Source organism: Cheilinus undulatus, linkage group 17 (genome assembly GCF_018320785.1).
Source record: "Cheilinus undulatus linkage group 17, ASM1832078v1, whole genome shotgun sequence".
NCBI lineage: Eukaryota > Metazoa > Chordata > Actinopteri > Labriformes > Labridae > Cheilinus > Cheilinus undulatus.
In genome coordinates, this window is record NC_054881.1 from 1,183,456 (window position 1) to 1,202,976 (window position 19,521).

At 44.2% G+C, this 19,521-nt stretch overlaps 1 protein-coding gene across 1 annotated transcript in view; it reads left to right on the forward strand.

The window, feature by feature from the left end:
- The first annotated feature begins 533 nt into the window (after window positions 1–533).
- Window positions 534–19,521, forward strand: part of mfhas1 (malignant fibrous histiocytoma amplified sequence 1) — a 43,714-nt gene continuing 24,726 nt past the window's right edge. The window contains exons 1-2 of the mRNA XM_041810659.1: window positions 534–2,580; window positions 6,229–7,486. Coding sequence (XP_041666593.1) covers window positions 889–2,580; window positions 6,229–7,486 — 2,950 coding nt within the window. The 5' untranslated portion in view covers window positions 534–888. The remainder of the gene's footprint in view (window positions 2,581–6,228; window positions 7,487–19,521) is intronic.

The window sequence follows — 19,521 nt, forward strand, 5'->3', positions numbered from 1 at the left end:
AAAGACAACCAGATCATCCTGCCGGAGCTCTGCATCAGCCACAATAAGATCCAGAGCCTGCCGCCTCACATCGGAGCTCTGCAGCTCCTGGAGGAACTGGACATCAGCTTCAACGATCTACGAGATCTGCCGAAGACCTTCTCCAGCCTCGGCAGGCTGCGGACTGTGGATGCGGATCACAACAAGCTGAACCAGTTCCCTGCGGAGATCCTGGCCCTGAGCGAGCTGGAGGAGCTGGACTGCTCCGGGAACAAGTTCGAGGTGTTGCCGGCCGACATCAAGAAGCTGCAGTCCGTGCAGATCCTGTGGCTCAGCAGCCTGCACATGAGTTATTTTGTTCCATCTTGCCCAGTACTTTGTTCCAAGTGAAGAGCCCTTTGGGATCTGAAAGAGTCGGTTCTTGTTATTGAGCCAAATGATCCGGATCACTAAACTGAGCCGAACTTCCCACCACTCTTCCCCACGCAGCAGGAGGGAGGAGAAAGGGAGGAAGGGAGGAGATCCACGGAGGAGGGCTCAGAGATCTGACGCAGTGTGAGCGGCTCTGCCTCACTTCCACTGCCCGCTCCTAGGAAGACGCTCGGCGGATCAAAGTCGGACTTTTACCCCGGGAATATGTCTCCGTAGGCCGGCGTGCCGAGGCGATGACGTCGCCCGTGATGGAGAGAGCGAACCCGCGGCTCCGGAGCTCCTGTCGGGGGTCAGGCCGGGCTGTGTGACGCGCTGCTCGGGCTTCATTGTGTGCGAGGTGGCGCAGGAGAAAAGGATGCCTCCGTGGACACGCTCGCTCCTCCCGCCGCCGTTAAACCGTGAGAACCTTCCCTTTGTCTCCGAGGACAGCGCTGATTAGTGAAGGACACCGTCCACCATGCTGGCCGCTGCGTCTCCATGAAAACTCTCCATGAAAACAAGGAGCAGGAGGAGGAGGAGGAGGAGGGGGGCTCCGCCATGGAGGACAAGGAGAACAATCTAAAGACGGCCAGGATGTGGAGGGATGCCGCCCTCCGCTCCAGGAAGCTGCGGAGCAACCTGCGCCAGCTCACGCTGTGCTCCAAAGACAACCAGATCATCCTGCCGGAGGACATGGCGGAGATCGAGGTGCTCAACCTGGGGAACAACTCCCTGCAGGAGCTCCCGGAGGGGCTGGGATCCTCCCTGAACAACCTGCGCATCCTGGTGCTCCGCAGGAACAAGTTCTCTGCGGTTCCTTGGGTGGTGTTTGAGCTGGGCCAGCTGGTGGAGCTCGACATGAGCCACAACTGCCTGAGGAGCCTCTCTGAGGGGGTGGGCCAGCTGAAGGGGCTGAAGAAGCTCTGCATCAGCCACAATAAGATCCAGAGCCTGCCGCCTCACATCGGAGCTCTGCAGCTCCTGGAGGAACTGGACATCAGCTTCAACGATCTACGAGATCTGCCGAAGACCTTCTCCAGCCTCGGCAGGCTGCGGACTTTGGATGCGGATCACAACAAGCTGAACCAGTTCCCTGCGGAGATCCTGGCCCTGAGCGAGCTGGAGGAGCTGGACTGCTCCGGGAACAAGTTCGAGGTGTTGCCGGCCGACATCAAGAAGCTGCAGTCCGTGAAGATCCTGTGGCTCAGCAGCCTGCACATGAGCACCTTACCCGAGTCCTTCTGTCAGCTGACTCACCTGGAGAGTCTGATGCTGGACGGGAACAACCTCCGGATTCTCCCTGCCGCCTTCGGTCGCCTACAGAGACTCAAAATGGTCAACCTGTCCTCCAACCAGTTCGAGAACTTCCCCCAGGTGATCCTGAGCATCGCGGGCCTGGAGGAGCTGTACCTCAGCAGGAACAAGCTCACCCACGTCCCCGAGGAGATCGGTCAGCTGGTGTCGCTCGCCAACCTGTGGCTGGACAACAACCGCATCACGTACCTGCCGGACGCCATCGTGGAGCTGGAGAAGCTGGAGGAGCTGGTCCTGCAGGGGAACCAGATCGCCATCCTTCCTGATGACTTTGGAAAGCTGTCCAAGGTGAACATCTGGAAGGTGAAGGACAACCCTCTGATCCAGCCTCCGTATGAGGTCTGCATGAAGGGGATCCCGTACATCGCCGCCTATCAGAAGGAGCTCGCTCACTCGCAGCTCGCCGTGAAACCACGCCTCAAACTGGTCCTGATGGGGGCCAAGAACGCAGGGAAAACCCGCCTGAGGCGGAGCCTGGTGAGCACCCAGCAGGACTTTAAAGGGCCGCAGGGAAACCGGGGGATCGAAGTGACGCACTGGGTGGCGGACGCCGACCGCTGTCTCACCTTTCTGGTTCATGATTTGTCAGGGAAGCAAAACTACGACCTCATCAAACCCTTCTTCCTGTCCCCCGGTGCTCTCTACGTCCTGGTGGTCAACCTCCAGACCTACTCACCCAAAAACTTCTACACCCACGTGGGGTACTTTCTGCACCTCCTCGGGGCCAAGGTGCCCCACGCCGTGGTGTGTCTGGTGGGCACGCACGCAGACGTGTGCGGCGAGGACGAGCTGGAGGAGAAGACGCTGGACATCCACCGACAGATCGGCCTGCAGGAGAAGAGGGACATGGAGGGTCTGAGGGGCCTGGCTCTGCAGGTGAGGACGGGGCGGTTTTCATAGACGGGGGCAGGTGGGTCAGGGTTTTCAGAGCTAGCTGGTTTTCGATCTGGATTTAGAAATTTAAGAGACAGGCCGTCTCCCAGATTCAGTTTAGAAATGTAAACAGCCTTAGTCTCTGATGAAGCCCGCTGTGGGGGACCAGCTATGAGGACAGGGTCCAGTCCCAGACTGTGGAGATGTGGGTCGACACACCTCAGCTCTGCTGCTCATCCCTACTAATGTTTGTTACCTCTTTAGCCTGTTTTTGCCACTTTTGACCATTTTGCCACCTTTAACTAATGTTTGTTACCTCTTTAACCTGTTTTGCTACTTTATGACCATTTTGCCACCTTTAACTAATGTTTGTTACCTCTTTCCTCTTTAACCTGTTTTGCCACTTTTGACCATTTTGCCACCTTTAACTAATGTTGTTACCTCTTTAACCTGTTTTTGCCACTTTTGACCATTTTGCCACCTTTAACTAATTTTATTCCTCCAGAAACCTGTTTTGCCTCTTTTGACCATTTTTGCCACCTTTAACTAATGTTTGTTACCTCTTAATGGGTTTGTTTCACACACTTTTGACCATTTTGCCACCTTTAACTAATGTTTGTTACCTCTTTAACCTGTTTTTGCTACTTTATGACCATATTTGCCACCTTTAACTAATGTTTGTTACAGCTCTTTAACCTGTTGTTGCCACTTTTGCCATTTTTGCCACCTTTAATTAATGTTGTTACCTCTTTAACCTGTTTTGCCACATTTTGACCATTTTTGCCACCTTTAACTAATGTTTGTTACCTCTTTAACCTCATTTTGCCACTTTTGACCATTTTGCCACCTTTAACTAATGTTTGTTACCTCTTTAACCTGTTTTGCCACTTTTTGACCATTTTGCCACCTTTAACTAATGTTTTTTTCCTCTTTAGCCTGTTTTTGCCACTTTTTGACCATTTTTGCCACCTTTAACTAATGTTTGTTACCTCTTTAACCTGTTTTTGCCACTTTTTGACCATTTTTGCCACCTTTAACTAATGTTTTTTTACCTCTTTAACCTGTTTTTGCCACTTTTTAACCATTTTTGCCACCTTTAACTAATGTTTGTTACCTCTTTAACCTGTTTTTGCCACTTTTTGACCATTTTTGCCACCTTTAACTAATGTTTTTTTTTCCTCTTTAGCCTGTTTTTGCCACTTTTTGACCATTTTTGCCACCTTTAACTAATGTTTGTTACCTCTTTAACCTGTTTTTGCCACTTTTTGACCATTTTTGCCACCTTTAACTAATGTTTGTTACCTCTTTAACCTGTTTTTGCCACTTTTTGACCATTTTTGCCACCTTTAACTAATGTTTTTTACCTCTTTAACCTGTTTTTGCCACTTTTTGACCATTTTTGCCACCTTTAACTAATGTTTGTTACCTCTTTAACCTGTTTTTGCCACTTTTTGACCATTTTTGCCACCTTTAACTAATGTTTGTTACCTCTTTAACCTGTTTTTGCCACTTTTTGACCATTTTTGCCACCTTTAACTAATGTTTGTTACCTCTTTAACCTGTTTTTGCCACTTTTTGACCATTTTTGCCACCTTTAACTAATGTTTGTTACCTCTTTAACCTGTTTTTGCCACTTTTTGACCATTTTTGCCACCTTTAACTAATGTTTGTTACCTCTTTAACCTGTTTTTGCCACTTTTTGACCATTTTTGCCACCTTTAACTAATGTTTTTTTTTCCTCTTTAGCCTGTTTTTGCCACTTTTCACCGCTTTGATCATGGCTCTTGCTAAAGTTTGTTTCAAAACTGTGTGTCTTTGGTTGAGCAGGGTTGAGTAACACTGGTGTAGATGCTGTGGTGGTGGGTGTGGTAGATGGGGTCATCCAACCTGTCTAAGTTAGTTTATAGGTTTATAGGTAGCTTTATAAGTTAGTTATATTTTTGTGCTCTGCATGTGTGCAGGAAGAGTTCAGGGCGTTAGAGACGGATAGCTGCAGAATAAAACGAAGTTAAAATGAGCGCCATGTTTCAGAGGAAACGCTGCTCCTTAAATAAGCATTCATGCTCGACCAGCGGTTCTCAGCCTTTTCAGTCCAGGACCCCCAAAATAAAGGTGCCAGAGACCAGGGACCCCCACTGGACCTGAAGGTGGTTGAACAGCCATGAAGGTTGTAGAATAGTCATGTGGAGACAAGGCCGCCCGTTAGGGGATAAAGGGGAGAGCTTTAACCTGAAAAATAACCACTCTCACCAAAGAAGAAAGCATATTTTTATTCATCTGTGTGGTAGATAGCCTTCTTAAAAATGAGTTTGAATCCCTTTTGTTAAAAACAGAAATAAAATAAATGGCTAGAATAGGTTAATAATGGCAAAAACTGGTGGAAAAGGCAATGAAACTGGATTTAAAAGTAGCAGATATTGGTTAGAAGTGGCAAAAATTTGATAAAATTGGCAAAAAAATAAGCAAAAAGTGGAGCAAATCTGATGAAGCGGAGAAAAACAGGCATAGATATTGGTGAATTAAAAAGTGGATGAAATGACTTTAAAGTGGCAAAAATGGGTGGAAAATTTGGTGAAATGGGATAGAAAATTGATATAAACTGGCAAAAAGGGTTGGTTAAGAGAAAAATGGGCAGAAATGGGTTAAACTGGCAAAAATGAGCATATCAAATAGTGAAATGTGGTTAAAATGGGCGTGAAGTGTGGTAAAAAGTGGTTAATAGAGGAAATAATGGGTCAACAGAGGCAACAACAACAGGTGTAAAGTGACGCTGACAGGCAGAAAAAAAGAGTTGGAAAGGGTTTGAAATGGGAAAAATGGTTTTAAAGTGGCAGAAATGTGTTAAATGGGCAAAGTTAGTGTAGGCAACAGTGTAATTTAGAAATATTCGTAGGTTTTTTAGGGCATCTTATGACCGCCTCTCAGCGTCTCACGACCCCCATGGAGGTCCCGACCCCAACGTTGAGAACCACTGCTGTATATGATAAGAAACTAATAGATCTGTTGGAATCATGACCTTTGACCTGCTTAACTCCAGATCTACTCAGATTAGACCAGTAGTTCTCACCTGGTCAGGAATCAGGACCCAACACGCCTGCTGAGGAGACCTGAATATTTAAGAACCACTCACATTTCTCCACTGAAGACACAGGATGAAACAGTCAGATTATTACAGAAGAACAAGCATGCATCTTATTTCACTAAAGTTACTAAGACTGCACGTACATTTGGTATTTTTAGAGGAGTTTTGTTGATATCTTTAGAAAATCTGCAGAGTTATCTACAGAAAAAGGAGATCAGTAAACAGAAATACAGAGATGAATACTTACATTTCCTCATCATCACAGAAAACCTAAAAATGCATGCAGAAATGTACGGTTTGTCCACTTTGGGCTTCCGTAAACAGACTTTTGGACCACGTGTTCCCCTGACCCTCTGGCGAGAGCTTTGCAACCTAGTTTGGGTCCTGACCCACCAGTTGAGAACCGCTGGCTCAGCCCTGGTAAACATGGATTGATGGAGTACTGTTAGCAATCCTGAAGGGTCCCGGTTGATAAAGAGTACCATTGAGGGTATTATTATCAATAGTAATGATCGATCCCCATCCCCAGTTCTCATGCGTCCTGGTTTGACCCCCCTCACTCTCTGCAGGTGGACCAGGCGCTGGAGCAGGGCTTCAGCGTGCGCTCCTCCAGCCCCCATGTCCTCTTCTACGGCGTCTCTGACAGGAACCTGAGGCGCAGGAAGAACCAGCTGCAGTTTATGCTGAACCAGCGTCTGCAGATCCTGTCCCCCCTGCTGGCCGTCAGCTGCACCCACAGCCAGAGGAACGTCCAGCGGCTCAGGGAGAAGCTCATGTCGGTGGCCGACCACAGGGACATCTTCCCCAACCTGCACCGGGTCCTGCCCAAGTCCTGGCACATGCTGGAGGAGCTGCACTTTAAGCCCAAAGACCTGTGGCTGTCGTGGTGGGACTCGGCCCGTCTGGGGCTGCAGGCGGGTCTGACCGAGGACCGGCTGCAGAGCGCCCTGTCCTACCTGCACGAGAGCGGGAAGCTGCTGTACTTCGAGGACAGCCCCACCCTGAAGGAGTACGTGTTCCACAACCTGCCGCGCTTCATCGGGATCCTCAACGTGTTCTTCCAGCGGGACGAGTCCTCGCTGCTGGACCGGCTGCTCTCTGAGGGCGAGCGGGGGGACAAGGGGAGGGTGAGTCTGGCGATGGAGGACGAGAAGGGGGAGAGCCTGAGGGTGACTCACCTGCAGCACCACGTGGAGGGCTTCCTGCAGCACGGCCTCCTGCCCTCCAACGTGATCCGGCTGCTGCTGCGCCCGCTGATCGAGACTCAGCAGGACCTTCAGCTCATCATGGAGCTGCTGGAGAAGATGGGCGTCTGTTACTGCATCAACAAGCCCCGCAGCCGCCCGCTCAACGGCGCCACCGCCTGGTACAAGTTCCCCAGCTACGTCAGCAGTGAGGAGCCGCGGGCGGAGGCGGCGGCGGGGGCGAGTCCTCAGCCTTTAAGCCACTTCCTGTCCATGGAGCAGCTGCACATCCAGTACAGCTTTCCCTTTCTGTTCCCCCCGGGTCTGTTCACACGTTTCAGCGTCCAGATCAACAGCCACGTGGTGCAGCGCTCCGACGGACGCCATCAGATCCTTGCCTACAGAGGCAAAGTCCCCGTGGTCATCACACACCGGCCCGCCAAAGGGAAGCCTGTGGCTGAGATGCTGTCCATCGCCAGCCACGCCTCCCTGCCCAACATCTGGACGGCGTGGCAGGCCGTGACGCCGCTGGTGGAGGAGCTGAACGTGCTTCTGCAGGAGTGGCCCGGCCTGCACTACTCCGTAGAGATCCTGTGTTCAAAGTGCCTGAAGAGAGGGTCCAGCAACCCACACGCCTTCCCAGGTAAGCACACCTGCACTCCCACCAAGGCCGCACATGGGGGGGGGGGGGGGGGGGTACTGGGGCCCAGAGATCTGGGGGGTCCATGGAGGTCTGCAAAGTCGTGGTCCAGAGTAGACCTAATCTGTGATCACCATGTTTTGTAATAAACCTGGATCAGAACCTCTTTGAGCAAAGAACAAACATCATTTAGAACCATCTAGACCTTTAACAGCAGGTAGACCCGTTTAGAGAGGTTTATTCTTAACAATGAGGACGGGCTCTGACCTGAGGACCAGGAAAGTAATGTTAGACTTCAGAGACGGGCCATCATGAGCAAAAACACCAGGATGGAAGAAAATAAAGAAGGAAAAATAGGAAACGGGTGGAAAAAACGGCGATAAAGAGTGGCAATGTGGGTGAAAACTAGTAAAACGGTGACAAAAATGTCAAAAAGAAGTGGCAAAAAATGGACAAAAACCATAAAACCATAACCATAAAAAAGGCCAAAAGCTGCTAAACTGGGTTTTAAAAGGAAAGATTCTGACGTCTTCGTCACACAGAACCATCAGCAGGGAGTCTGTCTGCAGGACCGTCTGACTCTGAAACCCTAAAGTGGTCTGTCTGTCCTGCTTTGGATCAGAAACCAGTATCAGTGGTCTGGTTTCCAGTAGCGTGGCCTTCACGTGGCCGCCATCGTGGCGAGGCAGCGACACAGACGCTTAGATAAAGTTTTCCTCCTCCTGAGTCTCTTTAACAAACGCTAGATTTCATTATTTCTTTAGTTTAAATGCCACACAGAGAGTCGGGGACGGGTGATGATCCAGATCAGGGGTTCTCACTGGAGTCTGGATCCTCCTCCTCATCCACCAATGGCGCCCCTTATTTCTGAACATTTTCAATCCCAACCCCACGATTTTAATGAAACAGGACAGTCTGGACCTGAGGTGGAACACAAGACGATTAAAAACTGAAGACTCTGAGGTAAATCCTTCAAAGTAAGAGCACAGTATGGACTTTTACCACACATTTTTAAAGGCACACATCTGTGAGGGGGCACATTGACCCTCCCACCAGAGGAAGTCCTGGTCCTGGTTCCAGCTGATGATGGTGATATGATGTTTTTTCTGAGCGTGCAGAAACGATGAAATCTGAGCCGGTGTCAGAGAGTCTGAGATCTGTCAGAGAGTTCTGGTTTGGCTTTAGGACACGCGGTCTGATAACTGTGTATGATCCAGATCCTTCCTTCAGACCTGAGGTCAGGCCGCTGTGAGGAAGGAGAGCAGATTAATTCAGTGTTTATCTGTTCAGAGGAAGACTGAGAGTGAGTGTAAAATCAGCCGAGGATGCCTGTGCTCCTCCTGACTGTCAGCTGATTCCTCCTCAATGTCTCTGCTGTTTCCTGATTTATTCTTCGACCCGGCGCTCCGTCAGTGTCTCTGCTCGCTGCTCTTCAGTCTGCAGCCTTTCTGTGGAGATGAAAACAATATTTAGGCTTTATTTTTAGACCACATTTTAAATCAAACATGAAAACTGTTGATTCAATGTTTATCCCAGCAGATTTTCATTCCTGGAAGTCTGGAGGAGCTTTAGAGAGTTTAATGACTAATGCACTGGTTTTATGAAGAGTCAGAGATGCTGCTGTAGTCCTGGGTGGAGCATTTATGTTCTTATAGATGTTTGCATATTTTAGCGGGAGTCTGCAGAGTCTGCAGCAGATAGGTCAGAGGTCGTTTACACCAACATGTCTGTCTTCAGGACCTTCCACTGCCTCCTTCATAAGAAACCAAATATTCAAAATCTTTAACCACTTAAGTGAACCTGATGAAGAATTAACTAGAAGTTTATTAGAATTCAAAGATTAGACTGCATTACAGCATTTTTGTCCCAGCTCCACATGTTTGTGACCCACTTTGGGTCCTGACCCACCAGTTGAGAACCTTTAACTAACCCCCAATCTTTCCCCTATGATGACAACTCTTAGAAAAGTGACGGACCTGGTGAAGGAAACGTCAAACATGTTGTCAACCTTAGCTCCAGAGGGATGTTTAAGCAAAATATATGAAACATATATATATATATATGAGCTAAAACGTTCCATCCTTGCCTTCTAACATGATGTCATGCTCTTAAGCATACAAAACATTCCCTCTTGGCTTTTGAAGATGATGTCCTCCTTTCAAATTTACAAAACATTCCATCCTTGCCTTTAAAGGTATATTTCTTTAAAGTCTGTAAAACATTCCATCCTGTTGATGCCACAGTTAAAAGTCTAAAACATTCCTTTCTGTTGGTGCCACAGTTAAAAGTCTAAAACATTCCATCCTGTTGGTGCCACAGTTAAAAGTCTAAAACATTCCATCCTGTTGGTGCCACAGTTAAAAGTCTAAAACATTCCATCCTGTTGATGCAACAGTTAAAAGTCTAAAACATTCCATCCTGTTGATGCAACAGTTAAAAGTCTAAAACATTCCATCCTGTTGGTGCCACAGTTAAATGTCTAAAACATTCTGTTCTGTTGATGCCACAGTTAAAAGTCTAAAACATTCCTCTCTGTTGATGTCACAGTTAAAAGTCTAAAACATTCCTTTCTGTTGGTGCCACAGTTAAAAGTCTAAAACATTCCTTTCTGTTGATGCCACAGTTAAAAGTCGAAAACATTCTGTTCTGTTGATGCCACAGTTAAAAGTCTAAAACATTCCATCCTGTTGGTGCCACAGTTAAAAGTCTAAAACATTCTGTTCTGTTGATGCCACAGTTAAAAGTCTAAAACATTCCTCTCTGTTGATGTCACAGTTAAAAGTCTAAAACATTCCTTTCTGTTGATGCCACAGTTAAAAGTCTAAAACATTCCTTTCTGTTGATGCCACAGTTAAAGGTCTAAAACATTCTGTTCTGTTGATGCCACAGTTAAAAGTCTAAAACATTCCTTTCTGTTGATGCCACAGTTAAAAGTCTAAAACATTCCATCCTGTTGATGCCACAGTTAAAAGTCTAAAACATTCCTTTCTGTTGATGCAACAGTTAAAAGTCTAAAACATTCCTTTCTGTTGATGCCACAGTTAAGTCTAAAACATTCCTTTCTGTTGATGCCACAGTTAAAAGTCGAAAACATTCTGTTCTGTTGATGCCACAGTTAAAAGTCTAAAACATTCCTTTCTGTTGATGTCACAGTTAAAAGTCTAAAACATTCCTTTCTGTTGATGCCACAGTTAAAAGTCTAAAACATTCCTTTCTGTTGATGCCACAGTTAAAAGTCTAAAACATTCCTTTCTGTTGATGCCACAGTTAAAAGTCTAAAACATTCCTTTCTGTTGATGCCACAGTTAAAAGTCGAAAACATTCTGTTCTGTTGATGCCACAGTTAAAAGTCGAAAACATTCCTTTCTGTTGGTGCCACAGTTAAAAGTCTAAAACATTCCTTTCTGTTGATGCCACAGTTAAAAGTCGAAAACATTCTGTTCTGTTGATGCCACAGTTAAAAGTCTAAAACATTCCTTTCTGTTGGTGCCACAGTTAAAAGTCTAAAACATTCCATCCTGATGGTGCCACAGTTAAAAGTCTAAAACATTCCTTTCTGTTGATGTCACAGTTAAAAGTCTAAAACATTCCTTTCTGTTGATGTCACAGTTAAAAGTCTAAAACATTCCTTTCTGTTGATGCCACAGTTAAAGGTCTAAAACATTCTGTTCTGTTGATGCCACAGTTAAAAGTCTAAAACATTCCATCCTGTTGATGCCACAGTTAAAAGTCGAAAACATTCTGTTCTGTTGATGCCACAGTTAAAAGTCTAAAACATTCCATCCTGTTGATGCAACAGTTAAAAGTCTTAAACATTCCATCCTGTTGATGCAACAGTTAAAAGTCTAAAACATTCCATCCTGTTGGTGCCACAGTTAAATGTCTAAAACATTCTGTTCTGTTGATGCCACAGTTAAAAGTCTAAAACATTCCTCTCTGTTGATGTCACAGTTAAAAGTCTAAAACATTCCTTTCTGTTGGTGCCACAGTTAAAAGTCTAAAACATTCCTTTCTGTTGATGCCACAGTTAAAAGTCGAAAACATTCTGTTCTGTTGATGCCACAGTTAAAAGTCTAAAACATTCCATCCTGTTGGTGCCACAGTTAAAAGTCTAAAACATTCCTTTCTGTTGATGTCACAGTTAAAAGTCTAAAACATTCCATCCTGTTGGTGCCACAGTTAAAAGTCTAAAACATTCCTTTCTGTTGATGCCACAGTTAAAAGTCTAAAACATTCCTTTCTGTTGATGTCACAGTTAAAAGTCTAAAACATTCCTTTCTGTTGATGTCACAGTTAAAAGTCTAAAACATTCCTTTCTGTTGATGTCACAGTTAAAAGTCTAAAACATTCCATCCTGTTGGTGCCACAGTTAAAAGTCTAAAACATTCCTTTCTGTTGATGTCACAGTTAAAAGTCTAAAACATTCCTTTCTGTTGATGCCACAGTTAAAAGTCTAAAACATTCCTTTCTGTTGATGTCACAGTTAAAAGTCTAAAACATTCCTTTCTGTTGATGTCACAGTTAAAAGTCTAAAACATTCCTTTCTGTTGTTGCCACAGTTAAAAGTCTAAAACATTCCATCCTGTTGGTGCCACAGTTAAATGTCTAAAACATTCTGTTCTGTTGATGCCACAGTTAAAAGTCTAAAACATTCCTCTCTGTTGATGTCACAGTTAAAAGTCTAAAACATTCCTTTCTGTTGGTGCCACAGTTAAAAGTCTAAAACATTCCTTTCTGTTGATGCCACAGTTAAAGGTCTAAAACATTCTGTTCTGTTGATGCCACAGTTAAAAGTCTAAAACATTCCTTTCTGTTGATGCCACAGTTAAAAGTCTAAAACATTCCTTTCTGTTGATGCCACAGTTAAAAGTCTAAAACATTCCTTTCTGTTGATGTCACAGTTAAAAGTCTAAAACATTCCTTTCTGTTGATGTCACAGTTAAAAGTCTAAAACATTCCATCCTGTTGGTGCCACAGTTAAAAGTCTAAAACATTCCTTTCTGTTGATGTCACAGTTAAAAGTCTAAAACATTCCTTTCTGTTGATGCCACAGTTAAAAGTCTAAAACATTCCTTTCTGTTGATGTCACAGTTAAAAGTCTAAAACATTCCTTTCTGTTGATGTCACAGTTAAAAGTCTAAAACATTCCTTTCTGTTGTTGCCACAGTTAAAAGTCTAAAACATTCCATCCTGTTGGTGCCACAGTTAAATGTCTAAAACATTCTGTTCTGTTGATGCCACAGTTAAAAGTCTAAAACATTCCTCTCTGTTGATGTCACAGTTAAAAGTCTAAAACATTCCTTTCTGTTGGTGCCACAGTTAAAAGTCTAAAACATTCTGTTCTGTTGATGCCACAGTTAAAAGTCTAAAACATTCCATCCTGTTGATGCCACAGTTAAAAGTCTAAAACATTCCTTTCTGTTGATGCCACAGTTAAAAGTCTAAAACATTCCTTTCTGTTGATGCCACAGTTAAAAGTCTAACACAAACCTTTCTGTTGATGCCACAGTTAAAAGTCTAAAACATTCCTTTCTGTTGATGCCACAGTTAAAAGTCTAAAACATTCCTTTCTGTTGATGCCACAGTTAAAAGTCGAAAACATTCTGTTCTGTTGATGCCACAGTTAAAAGTCTAAAACATTCCTTTCTGTTGGTGCCACAGTTAAAAGTCTAAAACATTCCTTTCTGTTGATGCCACAGTTAAAAGTCGAAAACATTCTGTTCTGTTGATGCCACAGTTAAAAGTCTAAAACATTCCATCCTGTTGATGCCACAGTTAAAAGTCTAAAACATTCCTTTCTGTTGATGCCACAGTTAAAAGTCTAAAACATTCCTTTCTGTTGATGCCACAGTTAAAAGTCGAAAACATTCCTTTCTGTTGATGCCACAGTTAAAAGTCTAAAACATTCCTTTCTGTTGATGCCACAGTTAAAAGTCTAAAACATTCCTTTCTGTTGATGCCACAGTTAAAAGTCGAAAACATTCTGTTCTGTTGATGCCACAGTTAAAAGTCTAAAACATTCCTTTCTGTTGATGCCACAGTTAAAAGTCTAAAACATTCCTTTCTGTTGATGCCACAGTTAAAAGTCGAAAACATTCTGTTCTGTTGATGCCACAGTTAAAAGTCTAAAACATTCCTTTCTGTTGATGCCACAGTTAAAAGTCTAAAACATTCTGTTCTGTTGATGCCACAGTTAAAAGTCTAAAACATTCCATCCTGATGGTGCCACAGTTAAAAGTCTAAAACATTCCTTTCTGTTGATGTCACAGTTAAAAGTCTAAAACATTCCTTTCTGTTGATGTCACAGTTAAAAGTCTAAAACATTCCTTTCTGTTGATGTCACAGTTAAAAGTCTAAAACATTCCTTTCTGTTGATGCCACAGTTAAAAGTCTAAAACATTCCTTTCTGTTGATGCCACAGTTAAAAGTCGAAAACATTCTGTTCTGTTGATGCCACAGTTAAAAGTCTAAAACATTCCTTTCTGTTGGTGCCACAGTTAAAAGTCTAAAACATTCCATCCTGTTGGTGCCACAGTTAAAAGTCTAAAACATTCCTTTCTGTTGATGTCACAGTTAAAAGTCTAAAACATTCCTTTCTGTTGATGTCACAGTTAAAAGTCTAAAACATTCCTTTCTGTTGATGTCACAGTTAAAAGTCTAAAACATTCCTTTCTGTTGATGTCACAGTTAAAAGTCTAAAACATTCCTTTCTGTTGATGTCACAGTTAAAAGTCTAAAACATTCCTTTCTGTTGATGTCACAGTTAAAAGTCTAAAACATTCCTTTCTGTTGGTGCCACAGTTAAAAGTCTAAAACATTCCGCTTCTATAGGATCAGGCTTAAGTGACATCACTGGTATCAGGAATGATGGCTAGTTGGCGCTCTAACGAGCCCGCGATGACGTCGCTAATCCTCTTGGTGTGATGTCATCCTCCTGGTGTGATCATAGCACTGATGCCTAGTGAATCATTTCATGGCTAGGATTGTTTCTGCAGCCTGATAACAGAGAGAGAGAGAGAGAATGAGGGAGGGTTTAGTGCCCGGGCGATCGACCACATCAGGAAATGCTTCAGATTTTCTCTCCCTGGGGGGCCGAATAAAGAAAACAGCTTTTTATCTGGCGCTGTTTGCAGCCAGCCGAGCAGGAATTTCCTCCTCTACAGAGAGATTTGGATTCATTTCACGGCTCTCTGACTGTGCTTGGAATCAGAGCGATAAAGTTGTCAACATTTCAACGCTTAGATACTGCTGAAAGAGAGAGGCTGTCTGTTTTTGTATTAAGTTGTCAACATCAGGAGTTTTCTGCAGCTTTTAGTGGTTAAGATGAAGAACATTGAGAAACGTGGATCATGCATGCAGAATCATTGGTTAAATATGAATGCAGACTGAGAGATGCAGAGGTGGATGTGTCCCACATTTCTGCACAAAACCTCCAGATACTACATTACCCATGATGCAGCTGGAGTCATTACAGCTCTTATTCCTGCATTCAGGGACCATGGTGCCTCCTGACATTCATCCTGCAGTGATTTCTCCTCATGAATGGTTAATAAATCTTTGTTCTGAGGCGTTTTAGCTCCTCCTCCTCTGCTGGCTCTGTTGGCGTGTTTCTGCGTTTCTGTCCTGATCCCCTCGGCTGAGTGCGGGCCGTCAGAACGGTCTGAAAATACAGCAGCAGCATGTTCCAGAGCTCCGAGGTTCTGCAGGCCTTTTATGGACATGATATTTTAGTCTGCAGGCTCCACAGCTGCAGACTAAACACAGATTGCTCTCTGTGCACGGATCGTGTTTAGACCGGGATGCATCCTGTAGTGGATCAGGTCTTCTCTAGCAGCAGAGATCCTGGTCTGAAGGAAATCCATGTTAGACATCTTTAGAACTGACAGGGGTCATTCCTCTCCTCAGACCCTGGACTCAGAAACAGACTCAGGCTGATATTCACTGCTGTGACTGGTCTCTGTAGACTGAAACTGACATGTTTTTAAACTGGCTGATAAGATGTTTGGAAGTATTAGCAGAAATGTTCATTTCTGCCAGTATCGATGGATAATTTGTACTTTAACATCTTTTTCTCATCTCTATGCCAGTGTAGTCTCCTTTTTCCCAGAGATTGGAGGAAACTTTAAGGTCTAAATTTCAGAGATGTGTAGGAACTGTTTGGACAGGAGGATGGAGGAAAGCCTTCAGATTCATTCATTTAGAAACGATAGCCCAGATTTCCCTCTCGTTATCAATCAACAGATCGATTGATGAGCTAATCAATGCCACTGTTATTTATAGGCCGTTTGTGTGAGTGTTTACTTTCGCTCTCGCCGGCCTCCCTGCCCTCGATAATCCCGTTACGGGATCAGTCAGATTACAGCCGAGTCACTCCAGCAGCAGACCTACCTGGAGCCCAGGTGTCTCAGGCCCCGCCCACTCATAGATCTGGCCCCAGGTTAAACGTGAGCAGCATCAGGGAGCGGCGAGAACTCGTCGGACGGATATTAAATCATGTTCAACAGCTGAGATGAACACAGATCTATGCTGCTGATACGTTAACGTTTAATCTGATGGTTCATTTCTGCTTTAAAGAGACGCCAGGGACCGACACCAGTCCGGAATACTGCTGAGTCTGTAGCAGGAATAATGGGGGAATAATGCAGGAATAAGACAGGAATAATGCAGGAATAACACTGGAATAACACAAGAATAATGCAGGAATAATGCAGGAATAAGACAGGAATAATGCAGGAATAACACTGGAATAACACAAGAATAATGCAGGAATAATGCAGGAAAAAGACAGGAATAATGCAGGAAAAAGACAGGAATAATGCAGGAATAAGACAGGAATAATGCAGGAATAATGCAGGAATAAGACAGGAATAATGCAGGAATAACACAAGAATAATGCAGGAATAACACAGGAGAAATGCAGGAATAACACTGGAATAACACAAGAATAATGCAAGAATAAGACAGGAATAACACTGGAATAACACAGGAGTAATGCAGGAATAACACTGGAATAACATGAGAATAATGCAGGAAAAAGACAGGAAAAATGCAGGAATAAGACAGGAATAATGCAGGAATAAGACAGGAATAATGCAGGAATACACAAGAATAATGCAGGAATAACACAGGAGTAATGCAGGAATAACACTGGAATAACACAAGAATAATGCAAGAATAAGACAGGAATAATGCAGGAATAACACAGGAATAACACAGGATTAATGCAAGAATGATGCAGGAATAATGAGGGAATAATGCAGGAATAACACTGGAATAACACAAGAATAATGCAGGAATAAGACAGGAATAATGCAGGAATAACACAAGAGTAATGCAGGAATAAGACAGGAATAATGCAGGAATAACACAAAAGTAATGCAGGAATAATGCAGGAATAACACAAGAATTACGCAGGAATAATGCAAGATCAACACAGGAGCAATGTGGGAATAATGCAGGAATAAGACAGGAATAATGCAAGAATAATGCAGGAATAACAGGAGTAATGGGGGAATAATGCAGGAATAAGACAGGAGTAATGGGAGAATAATGTAGAAATAATGCAGGAATAAGACAGGAATAATGCAGGAATAATGCAGGAATAAGACAGGAATAATGCAGGAATAACACAGGAATAATGCAGGAATAACGCAGGAGTAATGGGGGAATAATGCAGGAATAAGACAGGAATAATGCAGGAATAAGACAGGAATAATGCAGGAAGAACACAGGAATAATGCAGGAATAATGCAGGAATAACGCAGGAGTAATGCAGGAATAACACAGGAATAAGACAGGAATAATGCAGGAATAAGACAATACAGCAGAAATGTGCATGCCTGGTTGGAAAGTGGGTCAGTCTTGGACCCTGCTGGTTATAGGGTCCATGAATCAGAGAATAATCCAGATCTAATAATCTGATGATCACATGTCTCTGCCTCAGGACAGATTATCATCTATCAGCTGATCTATCCCAGTTTGACGGCCAAACGCTCTGAAACATAAATCTGAAATCACGAGACATGCAGAGAGCAGGAACAACAACATCAGATCAATCTGGCGTAACGGCCGGTCTAATCCGGCGCTGACGGGGTTAAATCCTGCTGGTCCTGATGAGCAGGACCAACGAGACGAGATCAGACACGTCTGTTTACTCTGAGAAAACATCAGGATAAATCACAGGATCATAGAGGACAGCATGATTATTAAAGAGAACAATATCTGCCTCAGTTCCAAAAAAGCTGGGACACTGTTTAAACATGAATAACAACAGAGGTCAGTGATTGTCAGATCTCCTAAACCCATTTTTAAATCACAATAGAAGAGAAACAACTGAGACATTTTACCATTTCAGGGAAAATATGAGCTCATTTTGAATCTGATGGCAGCAGCACATCTCAAAAAAGTAGGGACAGGTCAGTCCATGTTAAATGAGCTCTGATTCTTCTGACCACAGAACAGTTTTCCATGATTCCTCTGACCACAGAACAGTTTTCCATGATTCCTCTGACCACAGAACAGTTTTCCATGATTCCTCTGACCACAGAACAGTTTTCCATGTTTCCTCTGACCACAGAACAGTTTTCCATGTTTCCTCTGACCACAGAACAGTTTTCCATGTTTCCTCTGACCACAGAACAGTTTTCCATGTTTCCTCTGACCACAGAACAGTTTTCCATATTTCCTCTGACCACAGAACAGTTTTCCATGTTTCCTCTGACCACAGAACAGTTTTCCATGTTTCCTCAGTCCATGTTAAATGAGCTTTGGTCCAGAGAAGACGGACCACGCTGTTTCTGGTCACATATGGCTTCTTCTCTCCATGATCCAGCTTTGACTGTCATTGGTGGATGGCACGGCCAACTGTGTTGACAGACGATGATTTCTGGAATGTTCCTGAGCCCATGCAGGGATTTCACTACAGAATCATTCCTGTTTTTAGACTCAGTTTTTCTCAGATGGTTGAACCTCTGCCCATCTTTACCTCTGAGAGACTCTGCCTCTCTAAAACTCTCCTTTTATACCAAGTCATCCAGCAGTACCTTTCTGATCTCCTCCATCCATACACGCCATCCCGAGACCTTCCATCTTCAGACACGGGCCTACTTTCCATGCCCAAAACCAAACTCTGAACCTATGGAGACAGAGCCTTCAGTGCTGCAGCCCCCACCCTCTGGAACACTCTTCCTGCAGACATCCGTAGCGCTCCATCTCTGGACATTTTCAAAAAACGTCTCAAGCACCACCTGTTCACCACAGCCTACAGTCTTCACTAAACCAGCCCTCACACTCATCCTACCCCTCACATAGTTTGTCCATGTCTATGAGTTCCTGTAAAGCGTCCTTGGGTTTCTTGAAAGGTGCTATATAAATTCAAGATATTATTATTATTATTATTATTATTATTATTATTATTAGTACCTCTTACTTTTCCAGCCCTTTGTTGCCCTGTCCCTACTATTTTGAGCTAATATTTTTTACACAGTGTCCCATCTTTTTTGGAATTGTGCTTGTAAACTGTTGTTTGGCGGCTGTAGAGGACCTGAAGGAGGACGTGCTTGTGTGGCCATCTCTTTACGTGTGATTGTGAGTCTGTTATATCACCGCTCTAATCCGCTGCATTATCTCACACATGTGACACACCAGGATTTACTGACTCCACCTGAGCGGGACTAGAGAAAGCTCCGCCCACTTACTCATTCTTCAGTCACAGGATTCACTCACTCTCGGCCCCGCTGACCCGTACGGCGCTGGAGTATGATCCTCCTGGGCGTCTCCATGGTTTCCTCTCAGCAGCGGTCCGTGTGATCCTCTGAGCTGTAGGAGGATGAAGAGGAGGGGGTGATGAAGGCGTCTCTAGAATAATAAACACGCCCACAGTAGCAGGATGGACTCCTGCTTTAGCAGAGCGATGTTTCTGATGTGAAGGCGGACCAGGAGCATCCTGCTGCATCTCCTCTCCTGTTTTTAGATTTAAACAGTAAGACTTGAATATTCAGACTGCTCCTGCTGTGCAGACCTTCTTATTAATGGACATC